Source organism: Peromyscus maniculatus, chromosome 1 (genome assembly GCF_049852395.1).
Source record: "Peromyscus maniculatus bairdii isolate BWxNUB_F1_BW_parent chromosome 1, HU_Pman_BW_mat_3.1, whole genome shotgun sequence".
NCBI lineage: Eukaryota > Metazoa > Chordata > Mammalia > Rodentia > Cricetidae > Peromyscus > Peromyscus maniculatus.
The window spans coordinates 108344858-108372690 of record NC_134852.1 but is presented as its reverse complement, the minus strand read 5'-3'; the positions used below and the strand labels follow the sequence as shown (position 1 = coordinate 108372690).

The 27833-nt window shown below is 39.1% G+C and overlaps 1 protein-coding gene across 4 annotated transcripts in view; it reads right to left on the bottom strand.

The window, feature by feature from the left end:
• Positions 1-286: 286 nt before the first annotated feature.
• Rsf1 (remodeling and spacing factor 1) overlaps positions 287-27833 on the bottom strand; it is a 126854-nt gene continuing 99307 nt past the window's right edge. For all 4 annotated transcript variants that reach the window (XM_042280239.2, XM_042280241.2, XM_076547579.1 and 1 more), the window contains 9 exons: positions 26670-26774; positions 25273-25352; positions 21584-21638; positions 20047-20156; positions 18665-18732; positions 16049-16256; positions 14272-14495; positions 11415-11603; positions 287-7876 (listed from right to left, as the gene is read on the bottom strand). In XM_042280239.2, coding sequence (XP_042136173.2) covers positions 7308-7876; positions 11415-11603; positions 14272-14495; positions 16049-16256; positions 18665-18732; positions 20047-20156; positions 21584-21638; positions 25273-25352; positions 26670-26774 — 1608 coding nt within the window. In that variant the 3' untranslated portion in view covers positions 287-7307. The remainder of the gene's footprint in view (positions 7877-11414; positions 11604-14271; positions 14496-16048; positions 16257-18664; positions 18733-20046; positions 20157-21583; positions 21639-25272; positions 25353-26669; positions 26775-27833) is intronic.

The following is a 27833-nucleotide window of genomic DNA, read 5'->3' as shown; positions in this document are numbered from 1 at the left end:
GAACACAGCCCTGGGCTCTGTAATGTCAGCTCCAGAGGCTGAGCAACATGACCGAGAATGGTGCTGTGGTGTTCGTACAGACCTAGCTGATAGCCAGCCTTAACTCGTTTGAGGGAGTCGATCTACTTGCAAATTTGCTTCCTAGATCATGAATAATGGTCTATTCCTGGGTGATACAGACCATCTTAACCCTTTATAAACCAGTGATTGAAAATTCTGACCTTCCTAGAATGCCACAAAATTTAACATAAACTAAGTTTTCAAACACAATGCTAAGTACATCGACTTATTTCAACTTTTTATTATGACAATTGACATATATTAAGTGAAAGAAATGACAAGTATTATAATAAAACATTTTGAAAAAAAGTTACAGTTAGGCCAATAGCTGTAAAATGGCTTAGGCCTGGCTTATTACACTGAGAATTCTGACCAGACTGAAATGAGACATTCAACATTTTGTTAACGAAAATATTGGCAACAGCCACAACATATTTGGGTTGTCACAAGGAATATTGTATTTAAACAACGATGCACTGCAGTTCTACCACTCCTGAAGCTTTGCGCTCTCAGGGCCTGCCATGCTTTTCATACACAGACGTGACTTGTGTTATCAGAATCATGTTTCCAGTTTTCAGATTTCTGCACGTGATTCACACATGCAGCACTACATTATGTGACAGTGCATGACAGCCTCTCTGTGACTAATGCATGGTCCTGAGACAGCAAGACTTGGTTTGAGATAATCTTGGAGCTTCTGTTTCCCTCTCATCTAAAAACAGCATTTTGAGAACTATTCCAATATTTTTTATTTTATGCATAGGGAAAGTAAAGTACTTCATTTGAGCACATCTGAAAATCCAAGACATGTTCTGAATGGATGCTTCCTGGAACTTAGTTACTACTTTATAAAATCAAAGTGAGATTCAAAAATAATACAATTTACAAACTCTTATCTGGAATTTGTACTCTTCACATTGAAATTCATGGTCCCTAAGCTTCTAAATGGGTGAAGACAGAAAAGGAAATAATTCTCAAATTAGTTAACAGGTGAAGGTTACCTAGAAATTATGACACAATTAGATGAATTTAATTCCTTATAAGAAGTGATGCTATACAGGTAGTCAATTAGAATGGTAAAATTACCAGATAGCAAAAAGAAGTCCTGGCATTTTAAAAGATAGGCTGACAGCATGGTAAAATGTGCCATGCAGACTGCCAGCAGCAGTTGTAAGAGATTGCAAATTAGTTACCAAATAAGAAGGGATTGAAAACTGAATGTGATGTCCCTTCCTGCCAAGTTTCAGCAAGTTATTTGTGTGGAGTTGGGTAAGTCTATGGAATAGTCAAACAATTCTAATTTTTCCTTCTTTTACACATAAAGAAACTAGCCCTGCCTCGTTCCCACCTCCATCTCAACATAGGACATCCCTTCTTAAAGTGCACATAGAACCCCATGAGAGTTTTAGGCAAGATACTATCCAGATACTATGGTCAAGAAGCTACTTTGATAAGAGAACAAAACACACCAACATCAACAATACTCTAGACAGGCACCACAAAGTCATGCACCGAAAGAATATGCTGCCGATTGCCAGATTTGGGATGTTGCAGCTGTACTGATCCTGACGATCCATTTACACTAATATAAACTGTGTGTGTGGCTGTGGGGTACACTCATGCAATGGTCTGAGAGCTTTGGGAAAAGGTTTTATCTAATTTCAAGGGCTGTCCGTATCGCAGTGCAATACTGACATGCACCACCTCTGCTAACGGGCAACAGGACGAAGAAGACCATGGCACAAGGTGTTGAAACAATTTGAGGTTTAATTACATAATGCTCCTGTAGATGCTCGAGCATCAACACAACTGTAGAAATCTACATCCTATTTTAGGGTCTTTTCCCACCTCCCAGCCCTTAAAAGCTGTACAGTTATAAAAAAATGTGACTCTCAAGCAAAATAAACTTTTTTTTTCTTTTTTTGCAACATACAAAATAAGTTAAATGATTTAGAAGATCTTGAGCCATTAAGTTCCACAATGACTGTGTTCTGGCTGTCCATAAACATAACATGCAGGCTCCTGGCCTATGACCAGGATGCAATAAATACAGATCAAACAAACCCCAAACACTTAAGTTAGACTCCTTCCGAAACTGATGAAAGTCAAGGAAATATATAGTTAAACAAGCTCATTCTTAACTTATATCATCCAGTGGCAAAAAGAACAAGGCAGGTTATTTATTCCTTTGCACATTTTCTAGCTTGTACTAGTTTGGCAAAAAAAAAAGAGAGAGAGAGAGAGAGAGAGAGAGAGAGAGAGAGAGAGAGAGAGAGAGAGAGAGAGAGAGAGAGAGAGAGAGAGAGAGAGAAAGAAAACAAACCCACAAATACAGTTTCTTAATTTTTTTCCTCATTCAGAAGGTCTAGAGCTTCATAAATCCCTATTCATCTGGTAGTTTGTTATGGTCTTTCACATATTGTGTATAGGATAGACATATGTAAAATGTCAAGATAGAAACAACACCTCCATGAACTGAAAAGACTACAATGAGGGTACCAGAACAGTGTCTCCCAGAGCAGAGTGGTATAAATATGAAATGGGGCAGGGAGTTGTGTACATGACCCAAAGAGTGGAAAACGTCAGGGGAACTAACTGTTCTAATGAACTGTTCTAATGAACTGTTCTAATGAACTGCTGAGGGGGCTTGTAAGAGTGACAGGTGGGGAGTGTACGATCTAAAGTGGTTCCATACCAAGTCTACCTTATTTTGGCTTATGATACGGGATGACTTATCCTCAGTGTTATGCAGCCAGTTACCTAGCAAACCTTGGCACTCAAAAAATGGTAAATCATTTAAGTTGGATTGAAATATTTTGAAAATTAAGTGGAATAATAACACAATAACCCAGTTTAAAAACTGGATGAAGCTGGCAGTGGTGGCACACCACATGCCTTTAACCCCAGCACTCAGGAGGCAGAGCCAGGTGTGGATCTCTGTGAGTTTGAGGCCAGCCTGGTCAACAGAGCGAGTTCCAGAACAGCCAGGGCTATGCAGAGGAAACCCTGTCTCGAAAAACCAAAAAATAAAAAATAAATAAAACAAAAAATACAAACTGATGAAAGCAAAGGCCTTTTCTTTCAGGATCCAGGTGGGAACGGTGAGGAAATAAACCAGCAGTTAGCTTGCCACTTCCAAGGCTGACATTGGGAATGGTGGATAAAATAGGAATGAATTTTATCTGAGAGTTCAACAATGGATCATATTAAAACAGACAAGGACTATGTAGATTACAGCATACATGTGGTCTTGGCATTCTCTGCTTAAGAGAACCAGAAATATATTTAGAGAATGTCAAACCAACAAGAAAAACTATTTTTTCTCTAAACTTTCTATAATTGAATCATATTCATAATTTTGTCACAACTATTTGCCTTATGTTTTTATAAGTCAGTTCATGATGAATTCAGCATTCTAGTAGTTATCCAGAACGGGTGTATATACACATTTCCTCTTAAGAAAAGTCTTGGTCTTTGAACACTTGTTCTAAAGCTGAGACACTACCCTGAACTAGAGACCTGCTCTGCTGTGGCAGCTGGCAGTGGAGTCACAGCATTATCTGAGTGTTAAAGATTTGTTAGGTGCTTTTTATCTTCTGGTAGAACAATCAGTGAGTGACTAACTCCTCCATCCATACCACTTAAAAATTACTAACACATTCACCATAATTTTAAATCTCAATTTAAACAAGTAAGTGTCCACATTTTTCTTAATATATGTACTTTGCTTAAATGTCTATTATATAGGATAGGTTCTATCAACTAGAAAGTGAAAAGTGAATAACATTCTTTTAAAAATCTTTTTCCCCACAATAATTAATTTCATTAGTATTCTGAAGTTCTTGGTTCTTTGGCAGATCACTTTCTAAAAAATAAGTTACCAGTAAACATGAATTAATCCTTAATGAAACGCCTTTTTATCCTCTGAATCTGCAACCTTGACCAACTGGAAAAAGATGTCAAGGAAACAACCTCAACGTATTACGTGTATTGTTGAAAACACATCACTTTGCAGTAACATTCTACAATAAACACTATCTCATCATCACACAGGTACAAGCAAACCAGTCTGAGTCCTTTTCCTACGCTATTTCAATTTTAAGCTCTTGAACTGTAAAAATATGGCTAGTTTTCAAACTTTACTGAAATGGCAAACTAAACACTTTGAACACTACACTGTATCTTCACATAATGCATATGCTGTAGACTGAGTCTGATACCGGAGCCCTTTGATACAAGTTCAGCACTTGTATTTCAAAGGTAGGAGGGGGTCACTGAAGTTAGTAAAAGCAGACATTCTATAGATCTATTGTAAATCTGAATCGATCATGGACTGAAGATAGTCGGCCCCCTACACGACTGTTTTCCTTTCCATCCTCCAGTTCTTACTGGTTGGATCAGAATTTTTTATACAGAACATTTACTTTGACAGCAGCAACAGAAACCTCATCGGGAGCATCTTCCAAGTGAGTTTTTCTGAGAGATAACAGACTCTGACGGACTGAGTCCAAACACTAAACAGGGCAGGAGTTCTACCCAGCATGCATGAGGCCCTGAATTCAATCTCCAGGATGAATAGAAACAACAGAAAAGGCCAAGCAGCAGAACTCTCTGGATACTAAGAATCAGTATGGACTAGCTGCCTGGGTTCCTACTGAGAGCCAGTTGGTTTAATGAGAATGTAAGGTTAGAAGGGAGACACTCGGTATCAGGTTGACACTCAAGTTTAGTAAGGATCAGGTAGCACAAAGTGGTTTTGAAACCCCTGTTACTGGGACATTTTGCTAAGTGGAATACTCAGTCTTTACTGTAAAAATTACCATGGGTTTTCCATAACAGAAGTGACTTCACATTCCGCATGCTGTTGCATTAGCTACCCATTTACTATTTCTAATCATCTGTATAAAGGATGAGTAGAGTTGATAGGTGGATGCAAGAGCTGGTGTGTGCAGAGGTAGAGACAGGCACATGGGAGAGTTTCTACACCACAGTGGCTTTACCTGGCTGCAGGACTGAAACCTGAGACTGGGTGGCAGGAACCCACTCACCATGCACTAGTAGGAACCCTTCTGCCTGTCTGTTCTAGACAGTTCAAAAGTTTACTTAGCTGATTTTCAAATAAAACAACAGCTAGAAAGGAAGTTTTACAAGTGAATGTGGCTCCTTTTCAGTCCTTTACTTCTGTGAACGTAAGCCCACCCTGTCCTTCCAGCACAACACTGTTTTAAGATAAGCCCACAGCTGCTTCGGGAGCAGCACCTGCCGCACCCTGGGTTCTTGTTTTTATTTTTTTTAGGCTGCTTTCATTGTTTCATTGTTACACAAATACAAGTTCATCACTAGAAACAAAGCAAAAATATCATCGGTCAAATTCTACAGAACTAAAGTGAAACAGAAAACCAGTAACTGAAAAGAAATCAGCACTACACTTTAAAGGCCGGAAGGTTTAAGGGCAGTGTCTGTCGAGGAACAGAAATTAGGAGCATAAAGTTTCCAGAGAGGTCTTGATGATGCAAGTCTAACGCCAGCTTTTAATAATGAAAAGGAAGTAGTTTACTGTAGACTGACTACCACATATAATGCTTCATCTGAAAAGAAAACTGAAGTCCCCTGGGCCAGCAGCAGGTACGGCATGTCTATTGCCGGCAACAGACAACAGTGGAGCAGGAAACCCGAGTCCCCGGAGAAAAGCACAGCCCGAAGCAGTGCAGAGGGCTTCGGCATGTGCCAGGCAAGAAGACTCACAGATGCTACAGCTGTACAGGGTTAGGGCTGTGCCCGCAACTCCACAACGGTAACAGAAACCAAGCTAAAGGTCCTAGTTTAGTGTCAGCTACGTTACACTGTTTAGTTAGAAACCGCCTAGTCTTGAAGCAAAGGGCGAATCCTTAGAGTGTTGAGATGTTTAAAATGGAAGTTAGGCCTATTAAGTATATCAGCGGGTCTCACTCAGTTCTGTTGGTTGTGTGACTATTAATGGATTTTCAATAGAAGTATATAATGGCCAAAGGCCAGAACTACATTCAAACCCTGCTAATGTATCCAGGCAGATAGAAAATTCCAACACACACACACACACACACACACACACACACACACACACACACACACACACACACACACACACGATTAAACTCAAAACTAAAAATCTCCCAAAGGAACTGCTTTGTTTGTAGACTTCAATTTGAAGTAGATACTAAGGGCAAGAACAGACCAGTTAAAATTCACCTGAAAATTCCTTCTCAGTCTTCCAATGTGCTAAATACCATTGTCAACTTAGCATCTCCATATGTTATATTTAGATGGATTATATTCAAAATGACATTTCAGACAGTTAACACCATATGGCCAGAAGAGTTAACATTACTGGCAAAGTTTATAGTGTACTTGCACTTTAGGAAAGCCCACATTGACTTCACTAACTCCTCACCGGACACAGTGTAATAGAGGCCATCATATTACCACAGCATAAAAGCTACTTAAGACTTCCTTCTAGCACAATCTGGTTATCAAAGCTTCATTAATACAATTTACTATACAAATGCTTTTCAGATGATTTTGTGTTTTTGTTTTTTTTAAACAAGAAACTCTGCTATAACAGAAACTTAGGTTAAAGTGATTTTATGATGGTACTTCCATGGTCTCTTCTTTATTTAAAGTGTGGTAATGGTAACTCCAATAGTAAACAAATTGATTTCACGAAGGCTATTACTAAGTGACGTATGTACGATGTTGTATCTACAATTCTCAAACTGCAACAGTACAGACTTGAACTTTTGAACAGTTTGTTAATCATCATCTATGCCATGAATGTTTAAATATAATATATATTTAATATGAAAAGCTAAAGCCCAAGTGCTTTCTCCCACCCTAAATTATTGGGCCCTCACAGATTTGGAATGCATTCATATCCACCTTTTTCACAAAGTCAGGAGAGCTCAGGAAATATAAAGTCAAAAATATACAAATCTTTGTTGTTATTATAATAAGATTTTTTTCCCATGAATGAAATTACCAAGGACCATGAACTTGGAAAAAGAAAATCAAAAGGAATTTACAGCAATTATTAATCTTCAAAGTTCAAAACTGGTCACTTCACAGAAAGACTTTGGGATTCGTTGAAATTTTTCTTCTAAAAAGTCGTTCTGTAGTGGAGTTTTCTAGGAAAAATTAAACAGCTTTTACTAACTGGCCCGCTGGTGTGAGAGCTACCGTGGAATAAATTAGCACAAAAATGGAAAGAAGTCTTATAACTGTTCACTGTTACAGACATAATCAACAAGGTCAGTCACTCGCAGAAGCTCATCTTCATCCTCTTCCGGTGCCCCCACCTCCTGACCACCACTTGTCCCATTTGGGGCTAGACTTGCACTGGCCGTGCCGCTGTCCTTGGGGGTCTGGGACTTTTCAGTTGGCTTGCCCATCAAGTTCTCAATGGCTTTGCCAGGGCTCTGTCCATTGGTGGAAGGCAAGTCCACTAAGCTGTAGTCCAAGGGGCTCCCTACTTTGCCCACGTTTTCGAAGTCCTCTTCCTCATCACTCTCTATCCGATAGGGCTTCTTGCTGCTCTCCTGCTCCGAGGGCAGGACCCTGGGCTGGCTGTCAGGGGCAGGCTGTTCCGCATCTCCACGAGCATTGTCACAGCTCTCCTCATCCGTCTCAATACGGTGGAGCCGCTTGCGGGATGGTTTGCCTTCCTCTTCATCATCCTCATCTGCTTCTGAATATTCATCTGTGCTTCGGCCCCGTTTTCGAACAGACCTCTTTGATTCTTTTGTTAGCTCTTCATCTTCAGAGTTCTTGGACATATAGCTCTCTAGAATAAACAGATATTTAAGCTGTTGCCACAGTCAACAATAAGCATATTCAAGTACTCCTTTTCCACATCCACCCCATGCTCTGCTCTTAGGAAAATATGGCTCTGTAATAAATAGATTGGTAGACATCTAACTACCACCACCACCTGTAACAATGCTCAATAAGATCTACTGTGTATTTTACTTCTGATTTTAGAAAAAGAAGATTTCCTAGGGGAGTGGAAGAAGAGGGTCTGATGGTCCTTGAATTAAGTGAAGGTAAACTGGCCACAAACTGAGAAACTCCTTTTTATTTCTAAAATTGAGGAGTCATATAAACATATTAATAAGGAAAGATTAAAACTACAGGAATGCAGCTGCATGGTGGTAGCGCATACTTTAATCCCAGCACTAGGGAAGCAAAAGCAGGCGGATATCTATATGTCTGAGGCCAGCCTGGTCTACATAGCAAGTTCCAGGATAGGCTCCAAAGCTACACAGAGAAACCCTGTGTCAAAACAAAACAAACAAACAAAAACCTGCAGGAATGCATGGTGGTATAGACTGGTAATCCTCATACTTGGCAAGTATAGGACGATCATAAGTTCAAGGCCAGCCTGAGTTATATGAAATCATTCTCAAACCACCAAAAACCAAAAGGAAATTACTGGGCATCACTCTGTACACCAGATAGATATTAAACTCCTCTGGTCGACTGCGAATGTCTTAGTGTGGTCTGTACTTGTTTTGTGAGTCATCTCACCCAGTCTTGTGGCTACACATACAGACTGATGAGGCTCTTCTTTTAGGCGATCACTAAATTACAATTACAGATTAGTCAAACTGCCTCTTCAACATGTATGTCTGAATATCTAAAAGGCATCTTAAGTCTAATGTAAACAAAACAGCTCCCAAAGGCCTTTTGTTCTTAAAGCTGCTTAGTTCTTGATTTCTTTTGGTCTACCATCAAAACTTATCCTTGGAAAGCTGGAGCAGTTGCCCAGCAGTTAAGTGCACTTGCTGCTCTTGATGAGGACCTAGGTTCAGGTCCCAGCACTGACTGACAACCACATGTAATTCCAGGGATCTGAGATTTCTTTTGGTGTCCACAGGCATTAGGAAATAACACACACACACACACAAAATAAATAAAAGTAAATCTTAAAAAACAAAGCTATCCTTACTTTGATAACATTTTACTCTTACATCTATGGACCTACTTCCACCCGGCATCATCTCTTCCCGGGACTCCTGTTCTCCAAGCTACTGCCTTGTTCTCCCTCTTCAATTTATTGATAATATGGGTACTCTAGCAAATTAGAACACACTCCACTGCTCAAAATCTAAGTATTTCCCAGCTCACACAGAATAAATCCACAATCCATACAATGGCCTATCCACTTAATATAGTAGACACTAGTCATGTGGTTATTTTAAATTAATTAAAATTAAACAAAAATTGAGTTCCATGCTCAAGCCAGCTACATTTCAAGTGTTTTACAGCCACATGGGGTTAATGCTTACTGAATTAGCCAGCACGGACACAGAATATTCCCATCATTGCAGAAATCCATTTAGACAGCTCTGCTCTTTATCTGAGATTACCAATTGTTTTTCTGGGGGGCGGGGGTTCAGGTGAGACCTCCATGTTCTATCAGAACTATTCATTTTTTTAAAATAAGGCAGCTATAGACAATATGTAAATAAACAGATATGACCATCTTCTAATAAAATCTGATCTGTTAAAAATGGTTATTTATGCAACCATGTGTACTGTGGCTTGCTGACTTCTCTCTTATTCTCGTTCTAACAACCCTGAGCTTCCTCTGTTCCCTGAATGTGCTGGGTACAGTTAGCTCAGGGGTGTATGTGTGTGTGTGTGTATGGTGCTGGAACCAAAAACTAGGGTCTCATACATGCTGAGCAAGTATTCTACCACTAAGTCCTAACTTTGTCCCCTAAATATTGTCTTTCTCAATGAGGAAATCTGAAATTCTATTCTTCTAAACCATCTTCTTCTAATATCTTATATTCTAATATTTATTTTATTATCTTTCCACCTACCTCAAAAGTTACATGAGGGCTATTTTATTCTGTCCAATTCCTAGTACTTATACCAGGGCCTAGTTCAAAAATATTCATATTTAATGGCTGGATTAATGAAGTTAGTTTTATTTTTATGACGTGAAGATACTCAAGACTAAAGTCAACTCCTTTAGACCCCTACATCCACATATTTTTTCCTGTTCTACTCTCAAACTCTATTTGTAAAAGCAACATTCAAAACAGATCACAAACAATGATGGATTAAATGCTTTAAAAAGGTGGGAGATAAGAGTCAAGGTCATTTAAAATGAACTTAGAAAGAGGTCTGGATTAAAAAATGAAGCAGAAATCACAAATTCCTATTAAAAACACCCACCTCCCCCCCAGACAGGGTTTCTCTGTGAAACAGTCCTGGCACTCACTCTGTAGCTCAGGCTGGCCTCGAACTCACAGAGATCTGCCTGCCTCTGCCTCCGGAGTGCTGGGATTAAAGGTGTGCGCCACCAAGGCCAGGCCCCTATGACAATTTTGAAAAGATTTCTCTTTTTTGTATATATATATATATGTGTGTCTGTGTGAGTGTAAGGCACATACATGTGCTGGTATTTACAGTCTTGAGAAGCTTCCCTGAAGCTGGAGGGAGCTGCCTGATGTAGATGTTAGGAACTAACTTGAGTATTCTGGATGAACAGGAAGTTCTCTAAACCACTGAGCCAGCTCTCCAGCCCCACAAATGAATATTTTATAGCTTCTCCTCCACTTCTGGTAAAGCGCAGCTCCAGCTCTTACCGAAAACAGCCCCCGGCTGAGACTGACAGAGAAAGGAGGGAAGGACCACAGACACGACGGTCTGAAAGTGCTCAGCTCCTCAGTGCAGGAGAGGTGATGTCAGAATAAACAACAACCAAAAGGGGCAGAGTGACTCACAACGCCAGGCAGAAGACCTTAATATAATGGAACCCTTCAAAATTAGCATCTGGGGGCTGGAGAGATGGCTCAGCGGTTAAGAGCACCAGCTGCTCTTCCAGAGGTTCTGAGTTTAATTCCCAGTCACCACACGGTGGCTCACAACCAAACATCTATAGTGGGATCTGATGTCCTCTTCTGTCATGTAGGCATACATGAAAATAGAGCACTCATATATATAAAATACATGAATAAATAAGAGTGACTTAAAAATTAGCATCCTATCAAGAGTGGTTTAAATTATAATTAATAGGTGGGAGAAAAGTACTAAGATTCATCCCAATGATGCTAGTGATTATATGAATTAAAAAAAAAAAATCAGCCAGGCAGTGGTGATGCACACCTTTAATCCCAACACTTGGGAGGCAGAGGTAAGTGGATCTCTGGAGTTCAGGGCCAGTCTGGTCTACAGAGTGAGTTCAGAGAAACCCTGTCTCCAATAACAACAACAACAAAACCAAGCACATCATCCCAAGCCTGAATGTTCTTTCTATGCACCGTCTATGTTTTCCTGCCCTCCTTCCACACACAGGAGACAGCATTTACCTTCACTCTCTGAGCTGGAGAGCCTGCGCTTGTGAACTCGTCGGATTTCTTTACCACGGCGTATGCTTTTCTGGGAACCATCACTTTCTGAATCTTCTTTGTAATTAATTTGTCTTTTCTGGTTCCTTCTTGATCGCCTTCGCCGGGTTTCTACAAAATCATCACTCAAGTCTTCACTAAAGTCACTTTCTGTTTAGAAAAAAGAAAGGAGGGGAACAAGGAAGAACAAAATTGAAATCCATTGGTAGTTTTAACAAGCTTAGACTATAAAAATATCAAGTTAATAGAGTTGAGTTGTAAACATTTTAGTTGAGTAAGTTTTATAAACCTTACTTAGTTTAAAAAAAAATCAGTGTGCCAAATATCACAAATGTACACTTGTGTTTTTTTGAGACCAGGTCCTTAGCCCAGGCTAGCCTTGAAATTCTGCTCCTATTCCCACCACTTTCTGAGTCCTGGGATTACCGGTGTCTACCTCCATATGCAGTAGTGCTTCAAGCATGCCAGGCAAGCATCAACAAACAGCCCCAGCCTCACAACTGGATACTATTATCAGTTACTTCCCAAGGTAAAAGAAAAAAAAAAAGAAAGAAAATAAGGCAGAAGGAGAAGGGAGAGGAGATAAAGGGTGAGGAGGAGATGGTTGGATGTGCAGCTCAAAGGTAGAGCGCTTGCCTGGCACTCGGTCCCCAGCAATGCGGAAAGGAGGGGGAAGTTGTTAATATCTCTTTCTAACACTCCATGTTACATTCAGTTGAGAACAACCAGTTGGTCAGAGTGCAGAGAAGAAGTGTGGAGTGCCTGGCCACACACAGACATCTCCATCACACTCGCTTCCCCCAGGCTCAGGGACCATCCCAGAAGAGCTGGTGCAAAGACTGTAGGAGCCACAAGTGGGGGAGGACCAGAGCCAAACTGTTTTCTGGACACGCAAGGATACTGTACTTGAACTCAGAGCTGTGCGTCTCTGCACAAGATCAATTCAGTCAACTTGCGAGCATCCAGGGGGAAGGGCTCATGAACTGAGGAACTGAGGAGCTACTGAGGGTTTCTGGGGTAGAGAAAGTCAGTTTTTGGTTAAGGGTGGGCACCAGATAGACATGTTCCAATGGATGGCTCTAAACCCACGAACACATGGGCCACACATGGTGGGCCACACATGGTGGACTTAAATAATAATTAAAAAAAAAGGTATACCACATGGTTGGAAGTTGGGAGAGGGTGGATCCAGGAAGAGTTGGGGAGAAGTGAATGAGTGACTATAATCAAGTACGTTTTATGACTGTATTATGAAATTCTCATAGAATAAACATATATTCTAAGATATAATGGTTTAATTACAGCAAACAGGTTTTTTAATGTTTCTCTATTATCATTCCACAGTGTGTAATTCCCAAATTAGTCTTTGGCTTGCACTGTTAGAATGTTTTGAGTTTTAAAAAATGCTGTTTGAATTTCTGAATTGAGTTTTATAAAGAAAAATTTTAAATGAATTTTGGAGTGGAATTAGAACAAAACTTCTAATTTTCAAAACCAGCCTAAAGACACTTCTACCAGTTTGTATTGTGAAGCAGTAGTCTCAGCACAAACAATTATAAAATCAAAATGAACTGAGAAACAGAAGATGTTCTATGACTTGCAGCGACAACTGGATTAAGACAAGCTTTCTTCGTGTAAAAATAAGCACATCCATTGTCTACAATTATGTAAAATTCAGTTTCCAAAGTAATTTTTTTTATTTAAATTAAACCTTTTTTTCCCATTTATTTATTCTCTCTGTGTGTGTTTGTATGGGCAACTCATCTAAGTGCCATGGTGAACATTCGCAGGTCAAGGACTGCTTAAGGGAAATGGCTCTCTCCTCCCACCGTTAAGGATCTTGGAGATCAAACACAAGGTTGTCAGGCTCGGGAATATACACCTGTACTCAATGAACAATCCTTCTGGTTTTGTTTTCTTTAATTGTAAAACAACAGGGTTTTATTACGGTAGCACTGACTAGCCTGGAACTCACTATATAAACCAGGCTGGCCTTGAATGCATAATGATTTGCCTCCCTCTACCTCCTGAGTGCTGAGATTATAGGCATGAACCACCATATACAGACCTAAAGTATCTTTAAAAACACATTTTTTTGGTTTTGTTTTGTTGCTGTTCTGGAACTTGCTCTGTAGACCAGGCTAGCCTCAAACTCAGAGATCCACCTGCTTCTGCCTCCTGAGTGCTGGGATTAAAGGCGTGTACCACCACTGCCTGGCTTAAAAATACATTTATTTGGGTCTGCAGAGATGACTCAGTAGTTAAGAGCATTGGCTGCTCTTCCAGAGGACTCAGATTCAATTCCCAGCACCCACACTGTCTGTAATTCCAGTTTTAGGGGATCCGACACACTCATACACATACCACAACAATGCACAGAAAAAAATAGATCAATAAAAAAAGAAATATTTTTATGATTTATTCAGTCAATTTTTGACTCGTATTATCTATTTCATATACTTAAGTACTGGAAGTTATGTAAATAAAATAAAGTTTAAGAAGCCCTGGTGTGCACGGAATGAACTGGTTCTGGTATTCATTCTACAATATCTCAAAAATATTTTCAGAATACTTGGTTCCAATAGGATTTATCACAATTTAACATTCTAAAAGAGCTGGCATGAAGGTAACACGTTAATTTACACAAATTTTCTGAGATGTGTTATGTGAAAACATGACTCGCAAGTCATAAGAAAAGGACTCCAGAGTCTCATCAGGAGATCTATGTCACAGTTGAATACAATTCCAACACCTTGGAACTCCAAAAGTCCCAGGAAGCAATTGAGTTGCTCTGATACAGACAGAAGGCATTTTTTACCAGAGTCTCTACTATTCTCCTCAGACTCTTCTTCCTCTTCATCATCGTCAGAGTACTTTTTCTTTGGGGTCTTTCTCCGCAAACGCCGGCTTTGCCTCATGGGCCGAGAAGGATGCCGCCTCAGTCTTCGGCTATAGAAGTCCGTGTCACTGTCCTCATTAGATGGTGGATCTTCTTCACTTTCATCCGGGTTTTCATCAGACACAACAAACTCATCCTGGGATCTGTCCGGGAAAAGGAGATAGGTCAGGATGGTGTACTCCGTGTTTGTTTTGTAAAGGCACAGTTAGAAGTGATAACCAGCTTTTCAGAGTTCCAGTCAAAAAACTGCAATGAATCCAGTGAAACATTAAGTAATATTTGAGGACACATATGGGAAATTATGTCAACTTCTGTGTTTAAAACGAGTATCTGTGAAGATAACTGATGCTGAATTTCATACATGAACTTCCTTCACTGACCACTTAAAATCCAACGTATCCAAAAGTGCTCATTATTTCCCACCCACCCCCCATTCTACATACCAGCCAAATATATACATTTTTGAATACAAAAATTCTGACTTCTTCTTATGGGAGGGACGGGGTCCTTGTGCCTGCGTGTGGGAGTCAGCCGACCACTCCGCCCACCTTTTCTGGCTTCTGGAGACTGAAACATGGCTGCCAGGCTTGGGTGGCAAACACCTTTACCTGCTAGCTCTCTGGTACTGAGAGTCATTAACCCGCCAGTAACCCAAACCAGACACCTGGTGTGTATCCCGACCTCTCCTTTCACCTCACACCTCAACCTTCTGGGTATTTTCCCGGCCGGAGCTGAGGACCGAACCCAGGGCCTTGCCCTTGCTAGGCAAGCGCTCTACCACTGAGCTGAATCCCCAACCCCTTGGGTATTTTTTTATTTAAATATTTTCAGGACCAAATTCAAATTGGTATGCAGGACAAAAAACAAGACAGAAAAAAACCCTTAACTAGTTCTTTTTTATGTTCTGCTTGCAGCTCTCCCAGAGCATTCTCTATTTCATCCCCATATTCTTGCTTTTCTGGGAGTTTCCTAAATATTCCTTGACATTTGAACATGTGGGATCTCTGTTTGGATTGCTTTCTTCTCTCACGCTGCCTTTAAACTCATAGGCTGCTCAAAATAATCATTCCCCGCATGTTAATTCTAACTTAACTTCTTATTGTGAGGGTTCCCTGACTCCTTTAGATGGAGGCAATTATCTTCTGTAGCCTAACTTTATTTTACCTACATTACAGAGGTAGGCAGTACAGAGCATCTTTTCTGTGGTTTATATACTTCCCACTACATCTGCTACCGAGTTAACAGGAGAAACTCCACAGTACTGTGTATACTAAGGTTATACTACACTGTTTATACACCACTCTAATGCTACTATCGGATTAATTACCCCTTACCAAACCTCTCCAGAGCAGAGAAGACTACTTACTTCTTTATAGTTTCCCACACTTGATTGAAAACTACTGATGGAAGAGGCAGCAGAAGGTAGTATAGGAAAAGATTTCAGTAAATAAAACTTCAATTATAGTTCATCAAATTTAAATACAATTTTAAACATTAAACAACCATACATGTAGCTTTAATTGTAATCTAAATGAATCGCAATAAGTAATCTGAAATCTGCTTTAAATATCCAGAAAATACAGATTGCCCATGTACCAAGAGTAAAAGCCACAGCATGGCACAGCCCCGGCTCTCTCAGGACCCAGCTCGGTGTTAGCTGGCACCTAGAGACTGGGTCTCGAGGCAGGCCACATACCCGTCACTGATCTTGAATTCCTCCTCACTCTCTTCCTCATCTAGGTTGCTATCACTATCAAGATCATTAAGTCGCCGGCGTTTCTTCCTGCGAGCAGCAGCTGCCCTCTGAGGCCGTTTATTTTCTTTGCGTTCTTCATCCAAAATGGTAGAGATGTCTTTCCCACGGTGACCTGTGATGGTGGAAATATCTTTTCCTCGGCCAACTCCTGAGAGGAAGAGGTAACTGCATGTTTATTGAACCTTCCCATTAACTTTCTTAGAAATATGTAGGTTGCTTACAATTTCAGCTGACAATACTCTAAAGAATTAACATGCAAAAATGAAACCCCCCTCAAAAAAATTAACATGCCTATTTTATTCAATAGAGTTCACAGTGCAAAGACTCCTAGTTTTATATTTTGATTTAGTTTTATATTTGGATTTGATAAACCACTTAGCGATGCCTCCCTCACCCTTTAATACACTGCCTTTTCTTTTTGTGGAGGGCTGTTTAAAAAAAAATATCTCTGGGCAGCCTAGGCTGGTCTTGAATTTGTGATCCTTGTGCCTTGTCCCCGATTTATAGATTTGTATCACCACACCTGGCTCAATGCTCTTTATTGTCTAAGTGTTTTGCCTACATGTGTATATGTACAGTACATGCATGCCTGGAAGCCAAGGTCAGAAGAGGGATTTGAATTCCCTAGTACTGCTGTTGTTATGGTTGTGAGCTACCAAGTGGGTACTGGGAACTGAACCTGGGTCCTCTGTAAGAACAAGTGCTTTTAGCTTTGGGGCCATTGGTTCAGCCCCTCAATATTCTTCTTTAGCCCCTCAATATACTTCTTTTCTTTCTTATATTGTGTGTGTTCACACATTCCAAGGCACACTTATGGAGGTCAGAGGACAACTCTCAAAGAATCAGTTCTCCTGCTACTTGGTAAGGTCCAAGATCTAACTCAGGTTGTCAGGACTGTGAGCAAGTGCCCCTCCCACTGAGGGACCTGGCCAGCACTCTCCTCTCATGGCTTTTAAGATTTTTTTTTTTTAAATTCATGTGTATGTGTGTATGTTTTTTTAGACAGGGTTTCTCTGTGTAACAGTCCTGGTTGTCCTGGAACTTATTCTGTAGACCAGCCTGGCCTCAAACTCACAGAGACCCACCTGCTCTGCCTCTAAGTGCTGGGATTACAGACGTGTGCCATCACCGCCCGGCTTGTGTGTGCGCTTTGGTAAGTGAATACATTTGTGTAGGTGCTGCCAGGGTCAGAAAGCATTGAATCCCTTCGAAGTAGAGTTACAGGCAGCTGTAAACTATCCAACATGCAGGATGGGAATCAAACTGGTCCTCTGGAAGAGCAGCAAGTTTTTGTGACTGCTGAGCCTTACTTGGCTCAATACTCCAGACCAATCTTTTATTTTACTTATTTACTTATTGGTTTTTTTTTTAGACAGGGTTTCTCTGTGTTGCCCTGGATGTCCTGGAACTCACTTTGTAGACCAGGCTGGCCTTGAATTCACAGAGATCTGCCTGCCTCTGCCTCCTGAGTGCTGGGATTAAAGTCGTTCGCCACCACTGTCTGGCAAGACCCATCTTTTAAAGAAAGTAACTCAGTATAATCACAAAGTTGTCCAACTGTTAGCACTTTCCTCACTCCAAAAAGAAGTCTTATACCTATTAGCAGTTGCTCAAGAATCTTCTTGAATAAGGACAGAGAAAAAAATTGATAAAGATGTAAATAAAAGACCCAATTCTAAAAGGTTATGACATCAGTTTCTTTACAAAAAAAAAAAAAAAAAAAAAAAAAAACAAAACTGTGTATTGATCCATTCTGAAGTTTTCACAGTAGTAAGTAGAAACCAGAAAGTTCTTCATCAAGCTGGGCGGTGGTAGTGCACGCCTTTAATCCCAGTACTCAGGAGGCATAGCCAGGCGGATCTCTGTGAGTTCGAGGCCGGCCTGGTCTACAGAGCGAGTTCCAGGACAGGCACCAAAACTACACAGAGAAACCCTGTCTTGAAAAACCAAAAAAAAAAAAAAAAAATAATAATAATAATAATCTTCATCAGAACATTAGTAATTGGCTATATAACACTTTAACAAACAACTTCAAATTCTTCTACAATGCTGTTTTGAAAGGCAAAAAGGCTGGCTGTGGTGGTGCAAGTCTTTAATCCCAGCACTCGGGAGGCAGAGGCAGGAGGATCTCTGTAAGTTAAAGGTCAGTCTGGACTACAGAGTGAGTTCTAGAACAGCTAGGACATAAAAGAGAAACACTGTCTCAAACGAAAGAAGGAAGGGAGGGAGGGAGATACCAATTAAATGAGTAAAGTGATTTTTAACAGATTTACACTGTCATTCAAATTTGGATTATCCACACATTTTGAGGCTTTCTTTTTGCAAAGACAATAGGAAAGTTTCCTGAGTATTCTAATTAGATATAAATTGTTTGATCAATGAAGGAATTTAAAACTTTATATTAGATTATACAAAAATTAGTAATAAGTTCTGTAATACATTGGCACTATGCCAGCAGATTGCTTTGAATGAAAACTAGTTTATTCAGTGTTAGCACTGGGGAGAGGAATAATCTGCTGGGAGAATTATGTGAAAAAGAATAAATGATAAACATACCCCCTCCATCAGCCTCCTTGATATCATCTTCTATAGCTTCATCAATTGCTTCATCAAACTCATCAAATCTAAAACAAACACAGTGATGATCAGATTGTAAGATGTACTTGTGTTTGATTTCCAAAGACCACCTATACAAAGTGGATACAAGAGCCTGTCTTTGTCCCCACCCAACTCACATGTGACGGTCATGATTAATGTCCTCATTAAACAGGAGAAAAAAGAGAAAACAAGAATCCCTTGGCCTCTTCTGCCCTGTGAAATTAAAGCAAGAGGATGGCCGTATACATAAAGCAGACACTAGATCTGCCCTAGAGAACTGCTGCCATGTGAGCTCAGAGAAGGGACCATGGAAAAGTCAGAAACAGGACCTAACAAACTCCCAAATCTTCCAGTGCTTTCACCTTGGACATTAGAAAACTTCTGTGAATCAATTTATGCTTTCTAAAAGCTATCAGTTGACGGTATTTCCAATGGGAGTGCACAGATTAGGACAGTATCAGCATGTGAGGTAAGCATCTACTACTCACCACATACTCCAGACAATTAATCAATAAACAAGTTAAAACTTCAAACAAGTTAAAAACTTTAGGCTTTTAGACTATAAAGTCTTTAACAATCAACTATGCCACTGTAATGGAAATGTAATTGTTAATCAAATGTTAAGTAAATATAGATGGCTTTGTAACAAAAACATCACAGACACTGGAATTTGAGTTACGTATGGTTCTCATAAAATGCTTTGTTTCAATCATTTATAAACGTAAAAGCCATTCTTGGGATACAGATTATACAAAACCTACCAGTGGGCTAGCTGTGGCCTACAGACTGACCTCTAATCATTTATGTCACACAGCAAAGTAATTTGAACAAAATTACTGCTCCATAGTAAGTGTTAAGGCCAGCTATAATTACTATTGAAAATAACTGTGTTATAGAAATTCATATACAGGTGATCAAAATGTACTTTTGCTTAAAGAACTATTTCTTCTGGTTTAAAAACAAATGAACAAGAAGAAATGATTTCTAAGATCATTTTTTTAAGGAAGTGCAGCTTAGTTTGGGGGCTCAACTGATCATAAGGTGAACTGATTTAACCATGTTAACTATGCAATTTCTGTGGCGAGTCCTGTGCACGTAAGTGTGCATGGGTGTGTATGTGGTGTGGCCTGGACATATGACCTTCCTCAGGCTAGGAAAGTGCTCTACTACTGAGCTACAGCCTGGCTCTGAGGTCTTGGAACCTAACACCCGAAGATACCAGGTGACTCACATAACAGTTACAAATCACTGTGTTGAGAGAACCACCCACTTCTATTTTTTGGTCTAACTGGAAAAAAAGTTAGGTTCTTTTATTATGACAACTTTCTTTTATTTCCTACCTGTAGCTTATACATTTCCTTGTTCTTGTTGATCTCCTTTCAAGTAAGTTTGCTTTGGATTTTTTTGAATCTTTTTTCTTTTCTTCTTGATCTTCAGAAAAATCTGGCTCCTTTAAAGAGAAACATATACAGATGTTGACAGAGAAACAGTCCTTGGAATTAACAGCTTTAATATTCTACCTAAGGAGCACACATGAAGGTCTGAAAAACTCTGAGATTATCTACCACTAAGAATATAGATGGCAAAACTTATTATACAAATTAAAAATATTGGTAGTCAAGTATATGAACTATTTCTGTGTTGAAATTCTAATACTTCTGTGAGTTTACAATAGTCTGTTATTAAAATAACCAATATGAAGTTTTTCTACCAATTCAATCATTTTTGTTTGTTTGTTTTATGAGACAGGGTTTTTCTGTATAGCTTTGGCTGTCCTGGATCTTGCTCTGTAGACCAGGCTGTCCTCAAGCTCACAGAAATCCTCCTGCCTCTGCATTCCTAGTGCTTGGGATTAAAAACATGCACCACCACTGCCTGGCCCAATTCAATCTTTTAAACAATAATTAAATATGATACACAGAAAACGTTGAATAGATATGTGGCTGAATTCATGAGATGATTTGATTTAAACGGAAGAAAAACTTGGCAAGCTACTTAAGGCTGGGATTTAATTATGAAACAGTCAAACTTCATTTGGAAACTGCTGAATGTGTGGCTCACATCTCTAATCCTAGCCTTCAAAACCAGCATTTAAGAAGAAAAGGCAGTGGATCTCTGAGTTCCAGGCCAGCCAGAGTTATATACCCTATTTAAAATCAACAACAGTAGCAAAACCACAACAAAATCAAGTTGGAAACTATGTTTCTATGTTTCATGTACATTCATTCACTCATGAGGTGCGCTTAATTACAGACTAATAAATGTAAATAATGGTAGTTGTTCAAAGAAATTAAATTATAATAGAAATTAAAATTTCAATAGTACCAAATTAAAAGTAAAATATTGCCAAGCTATTCTTTAGTTATTTTATGCAAGTAACACGTTATAAGGTTAACCACGAATTGTTTTGCTTACAATAGAAACAATAGAACATTACCCCAAAGCAATGAGCTATAAATTTAGTTTGAATATGATAATCATATTGAGTTATTTATTTATAAATAATAATCCCAATAGTTATTTCTCCATGTCCTTAAAACATCTAGCTTTAATAGAATAGGTATGTCAAATATTAAAATGACATATAATTGGGTTAAATTTTAGAAAGTGCATAGCATGTCCTCTAAAAATACGACATAAACCTGGACTGAAAATGGCTCAGTGGTTAAGAGTACTGGCTGCTCTCTGGAGGACTCAGATTCGAGTCCTAGCACCCACAGAGTAGCTCACAACCATCTGTAACTCCAGTTCTAGGAGATCTGGTACCTTCTTCTGACCTCTGTGGGCTCTAGGCATACATGAGGTACACAGACTATACATGTAGGCAAAACACTCACACACATAAAATTTTAAAAATACTAGAAACTAGAAACTTACTTGTGGAGGAATGATGTTTTCAATACTGATACCAACATACACCAAGCGTTCTTTCCTTAAAACCAAAAACCAAAGGCATAAAATAAGATTTACTAAAAATGAAACTGGTATGAAAATATCATGGTAGATAGTAATAAAATTACAATTTCATGGTATTTAAGAGGCTGTCACAGATATTAAAGTGAAATTTTAATAGAGTATTAGTATTAATGAGAAGCACAAACTTTCTGACTATATGAAGTCTGACCTATATGAAAGCTGTACTTTTGAACTGAAACAGACAAACTTCAAACTGAGTTGACAATGTGGTTAGATTTGGAAAGCTAACTCTGACTAGACAAAATAGTCTCTGCATATTAAATGTCTTAGATGATGTTCTGAGTATAGTATACAACTGTAAGCCTATGGTAATAGCTGGGGGAAAGTGGTGCATGCCTTTAGTCCCAGCACTTGGGAGGCAGAGGCAGGCGGATCTCTGTGAGTTTGAGGACAGCCTGGGCTACAGAGCGAGATCCTGGACAGCCAGGGCTACAAAGAAACCCTGTCTTGGGGGAAGAAGAAAAGCACTGCAGACGCGTGGGCTATGCATTTTACAATGGAAAATTAGGGTACTGGTGGAGCCGGAAGACAAGGATGCATATCCAGAATGACATCTCCATGGGAAAAAACAAAAACAAACAAACAAATGCCCTGTTTATTTTAACTAAAAAATAATAACAAACAGCTCTAAACAACAGGTGCTTACTCTAGTCATCTCAATGTTAATGCAGTATACTGAGAGCCCCTGAGCTCTGAATATCAGAGTACATTACACGGATCTAGAAGAGCAACTGTTCTTTCTTGCTTGTTGTAATGCTCCTTCCGAAAGGAAATGAATGCAATTACATGTCTAGACTTTTTGCAATGCAGCTTCTAATGAGCATGTGACCCTGCTAACAAGAATCTTAGCAACAGATGGAGAAGCTACCACATTTATGAAAATGATAAAAATCACATTAATTAAAACTTGGTAAGCTATCAAGTAGTTAATAATGACCAAGACAATCAGAATATTGCATAGTTTAAACCATCTCTGTTATTAAGTATGTGTGATATACATCTGACCTTGCCAAAACCACATTCACTGAAATACCAATTTTCTCCTTTAAACTGCTTTCTTTGACCATTATTTCTCTTCTCAATTCAACTGAAGAGAAATTAACTCATGTTCATTATGGGCAGACTTATGCCAAGCTTGGAAAGCCAAATATAACATAAGATATGGTTTCTGCCCTCATAATTAGTTATCAAATGCCTACCGACCATTTTGAACAACTACTGGAAACATGACCAGGTATAGATCAATTTTACCTAACCAGAGAAATTACAGAAGGCTTTAACTGGGTTCACTGTTGTACAGGCTCTTGAGGGTAGACGTGATTCCTCGTCACTCTCTCTTAGTCATCTTTTGGCAGGATGCCTTCCACCTCATCTCACTATCTAGATCTGCAGACCTTATCATTACCAACATCTCTACTCTTGCTAAAATTTCAGTTTTGCAAATCCTATTGTCTGACTTCTACTAAATCAATTTCCAACTCACTCCACCTTCTATGATACTCTCAACAATTTGTTGACTCTAGTGGAACTTCAACTTAGTCTATCGATGCCCTCTTACCTGGCTGATACTCCACACTCCATCATTATAAATACTCCTTTGCATACACTTTCAAGCTCCTTGTCTCTTTCTCTCCTTCCCACTGTTACATTACCTGGAAAATTCCAACCCCAATTAAATCTAACCCCCTGCTAGGCAAAGCAATAGTAATTGCAGTCTGGAAGAACAGAGCTTTCTGAGTTCCCATATTATCTCTGACGTCATACACTGGAAGGAACATTTATAAACCACAAAATAAGAGATTTCTAAAACAGCAGATTCCATAGAGCCACACAGCTCCAGATCTGTAGACATTTGCTGGGTAGTCACTAAAAACTTAGAGTCACAACCCTTTTTTCCAGACTGTGCAGCCATTTAAGGTAGACACAGTATGCTTTCTCACTGAATACACTACCTGGTATAAAAGAGGTATTCAATAAATGTTAGTTAAATGCTGAATACAAACGGAGAAAACAATGGGATCAGGATACAGATGCTCTTGCAGTATGAGGGTGGATGAGTACCAGAGAGGTCATTTCAGAGATGACATGAAGGAAGCCCCACCTCTACACACCCATCACAATGGCTGCCTTACTCCCAGGCTTTCTCCTGCAACATTCTAATTCTCACTCATTCATCTGACTTACCAGGGCCTATTTTCTGAAACGATGACCATATCCCTACTCTGATGACTCCACTACTCCCTACAGAGAACAGTTAGAATCCCCTAGTTGGCTAGCAAAGCTGTTTGCAGTCTGGGCTTTCTCTGCTTTATGGAGATCCATCCTATCCCATCCTCCTACCTTCACTGTTTTTTGTTTTTTGTGGGTTTTTTTTTTTGTTGTTGTTTTTTGAGAAAGGATTTCTCTGTGTAGCTTTGGAGCCTGTCCTGAATCTCACTCTGTAGACCAGGCTGGACTTGAACGCACAGAGATCCGCCTGGCTCTGCCTCCCGAGTGCTGGGATTAAAGGCGTGCGCCACCACCGCCCGGTCCCTACCTTCACGTCTATACTCTGCCTTTGCTCATTATGTTTGCACACACCAACTGGAAATGCCTCTTTTTTCTATGCCCACCTGTATAAACCCAATTTATTTCCCAAGGCCTTCCTTGATAATTCAATTTCTAGGAGAATTAAAATGCTCTTCCTTTATGTTCTAGTACTGTGTTGAGTCTCAGTCTCTCTCTCTGTCTCTCATCATTGGGTCTCTGTCTTCTCTGGTCAAAAGTGAGTTCAATGTAAACAAGATTCATACACTCATCTATGTTCACTGTTCTATTCAGTTGGCTATGCCGTGGATCTGAATGTTTAGATGTGTAATGACCAAAGAAAGTACAAATAAATATGAACTCACTGTATTCATTCTGAATCAATCCCCTATTAATAAATATGAGGCTCAAGGTCAATCTTACTTGCTCCATGAAGCTACCTCAACTGTTTCAGACTACACTGTAGTGACCTATGGAAACAGTGTATGTTACTGTCAGCAGGACACAGTTCAGCAGTGGTCTTTATTTACCACTGTTAATATAGCCCACCCAAAAAGACAGAGGAAATAAATTATAAGCAGGTTCTTATAATTTTCCTGTGTTCAATAATAGTTATGCACATTTCCTCCACAAGATGTGGGACAATGTTTTTCCATAGCAGACTCTGATACTCTACAAAGGGGGAGGGTAAAAGGACACATAGTATTTCGAGCTTGGGAAGTTACTGGACCTCTAGTGGGCTATTCAATTCCACTGTTGTAGTGCAAAAGCATCCATAGTAAGCACACAAACAAATGAGCAAAGCTGTATTCCAGTAAAGTTTACTTAGAGGATATATAAAATGTGAGTATCACATAGTTTCCCTACATCATGAAACGATTTTATAGGGATGTTTTTAAAAACTTAAAAACCATTCTTAGCAGGTAATGTAAAAACAGCAGCAGACCAGATGTGACTTGCTGTAGCTTGCCAGTCTTTGATTTAGATGGATGTGTTCATCTAAACGGTATGACAATGTTACTGCCAAACTACCAAGGGAAACATTAACACATATACCCATTTACCTTCGCTCTGCACGCTCTTTCTTCTTTAAGGCAACATCCAGATCTTGCAACTGTTCTTCTAATTTTTCACACAGTAGTTTCTGTAGGAACAATATATATGTGCTATTTTTAATACCAGACACAACCATACATCTCATGCTTATTATTCATTCATAATATTATTATATTATTATTATTTGAGTATTATTAAGCTTAATAATAATAATAAGTGTTATGAGTTGAAAATAGCTACATGGTGAATGAATATTGAAAATGCTTTGTTTGTTTAAAAAGGTGGTCAGAATCCACTTAACAGATATGAGCATAGTACTTTTATTAGAAAGCATGCCAAACACAAATAGCTTTGCAAAAACCAAAGCAGAAAAATATGTTCTGTCCCTATCCTGCTTTTACTGTTCAGAATTGCATTTTGTTCATTACTATTCAAAACAAGGTTATGTTAAAAATAAAAGGCTATCAAAATAACTTTGAAAAATTATATATACGTCAAAGCATAATGCCAATATAAAAAATACACACAAAGCAATGCTACATGGTTGCTGGGTCAAAACAGAGCATAAAAAAATATCATAGATTAAGCTATGCTAAGCAAGAGATGGTAACTTCAGAGAAAAAGGTGTAAAGCCATTACGTTAAAAGCAAAATAAGATTGGCCTTGTGGAAAAAAGTATTCAATTGGTGCAGAGAACAGAAATCTACTGTTCTCTGATTTTACAAGAAACTGTGAATCAATGCAGAACAGAATGATGATTCTTTCAGTGCTAGCAACAAAAAAAGCAGTAATAAAAAATGAGATTTTAAAAATGGAGTAAACTACAAAACATTTATTTCATTCATATAAAGTTGGTGCTATTTTTGGTGATATTTTGTTTGTGTTCTGACAAATAAAGCTTGCCTGAGGTTCAGAGGGTAGAAGTAGCCACTAGTTAACCATAGAAGTCTGGAGGTCTGTACAGACAGGAGACAGGAAGTGATATGACTGCATGCAGAGAGTAAGCGATAAGGCGGGGCATAGACAGGAAGGAGCGCCACCATTTTTCAGTCTGCAGAGTCAGTGAAGGTAAGAGGTAATTTTGGCTGATCCTTTACCTCTCTCATCTTTCAGCATTTATCACAATATCTAACTCCAGGTTTTTATTGTTAAGATCAATTAGAATTCGTGCTATTTATATTTATACAAATTAGAGTAGAAAACAGATGGTTTTACAAAAGTCAGGAATTTTATAGACGACAAAAGGCAAGCCTAAGATACTAATAGAAGGTAAGAGACTCAAACAAAAGGTGAACATTATTAACAACTGCTTTGGAAAGGGATGGTGTTTAATGACTGCTAAAAAGTATTATCAATGTGTTGAATATAAACTGAGGGCTGGAGACAGAATTAGGTTGGGTCATACATGCTGGCAAGGAGGGCAGAACCATTCTCCATCAGGGATGATCATCAAGGGAGGGCGGAGGCAGGCAGTATGGTATCCACTGTCACAGGAATCGCACAGAAGAATCTGAAATAAACCACATTAATATCAACCCATCTGCAATTTGTTAAAATATGGTATTTCTTTCTTTTTGAGATAATGCCTTGCTATATTAATAGCGCAGGCTAGGCTGGTACTCACTATGTAGCACTGGACAGCCTCAAGCTCTCAGCAATATTCATGTCTCAGTCTCTACAGTGCTGGGTTTGTACAGGTATATGACACCATTCCTGGTGAACACTGGCATTTCAGTACTTCTTAGTACACTACCATGAACTGCATGGTGTGTGCATAAAGCCAATGAATGGAATAAGTCTGACAATTAGGGATGGAAAAAAAATTTAAATTGAGCCAGGCAATGGTGGCACACAATCTTTAATCTCAGCACTCGGGAGGCAGAGGCAGGTGGATCTGAGTCCGAGGCCAGCCTGGTCTACAAAGCGAGTTCCAGGGCAGCCAGGGCTACACAGAGAAACCCTGTCTCACAAAAACAAAACAAAAAGAATTTAAAAATTAAAAAGCACTCCCTCTGACAACCTAAGAAAATATGGTACAGAAATCAGTGAAATACAGTAACTCCTTTCTAAACTGGAATCAAGTGTTAGTTTGCCACAAAGGCAATCTTACATTCTCTATAACAGAATCTTAAAGTTCAAGTATCATAAAGTATGCTAGCATATAGAGAATTATCAAGTATTTCCATTTTAATTGCATTTCAATTACTTAAAATAAGAAATACAGTTCTTTTATTCTGTAAACTCAGATACGGAAGAGACTGACACACAGGAAAGGATCAGAAGTTCTTTCAAACATTAACATCACCATCAACTACTTTTACTGCAGTGAACTCTAGATGACCAGTTATTTAAAATCTACCAGCTTATTGGTAATCATTTAACTAAAAAGGCATTTACTTGAAAGTATTTTCAGTTTATAGATGAATTACGAAGATATTACAATCTCATATGTTTTTCCTTCAACTTTCCACAAAGCTACAATTCAGAAGGGCTCTTGTTATACAACTGACCCCAAAGTTTCAATCTAACTGCTCCAGCCCCTCAAATGTTAAGATTAGAGGTATGTGCC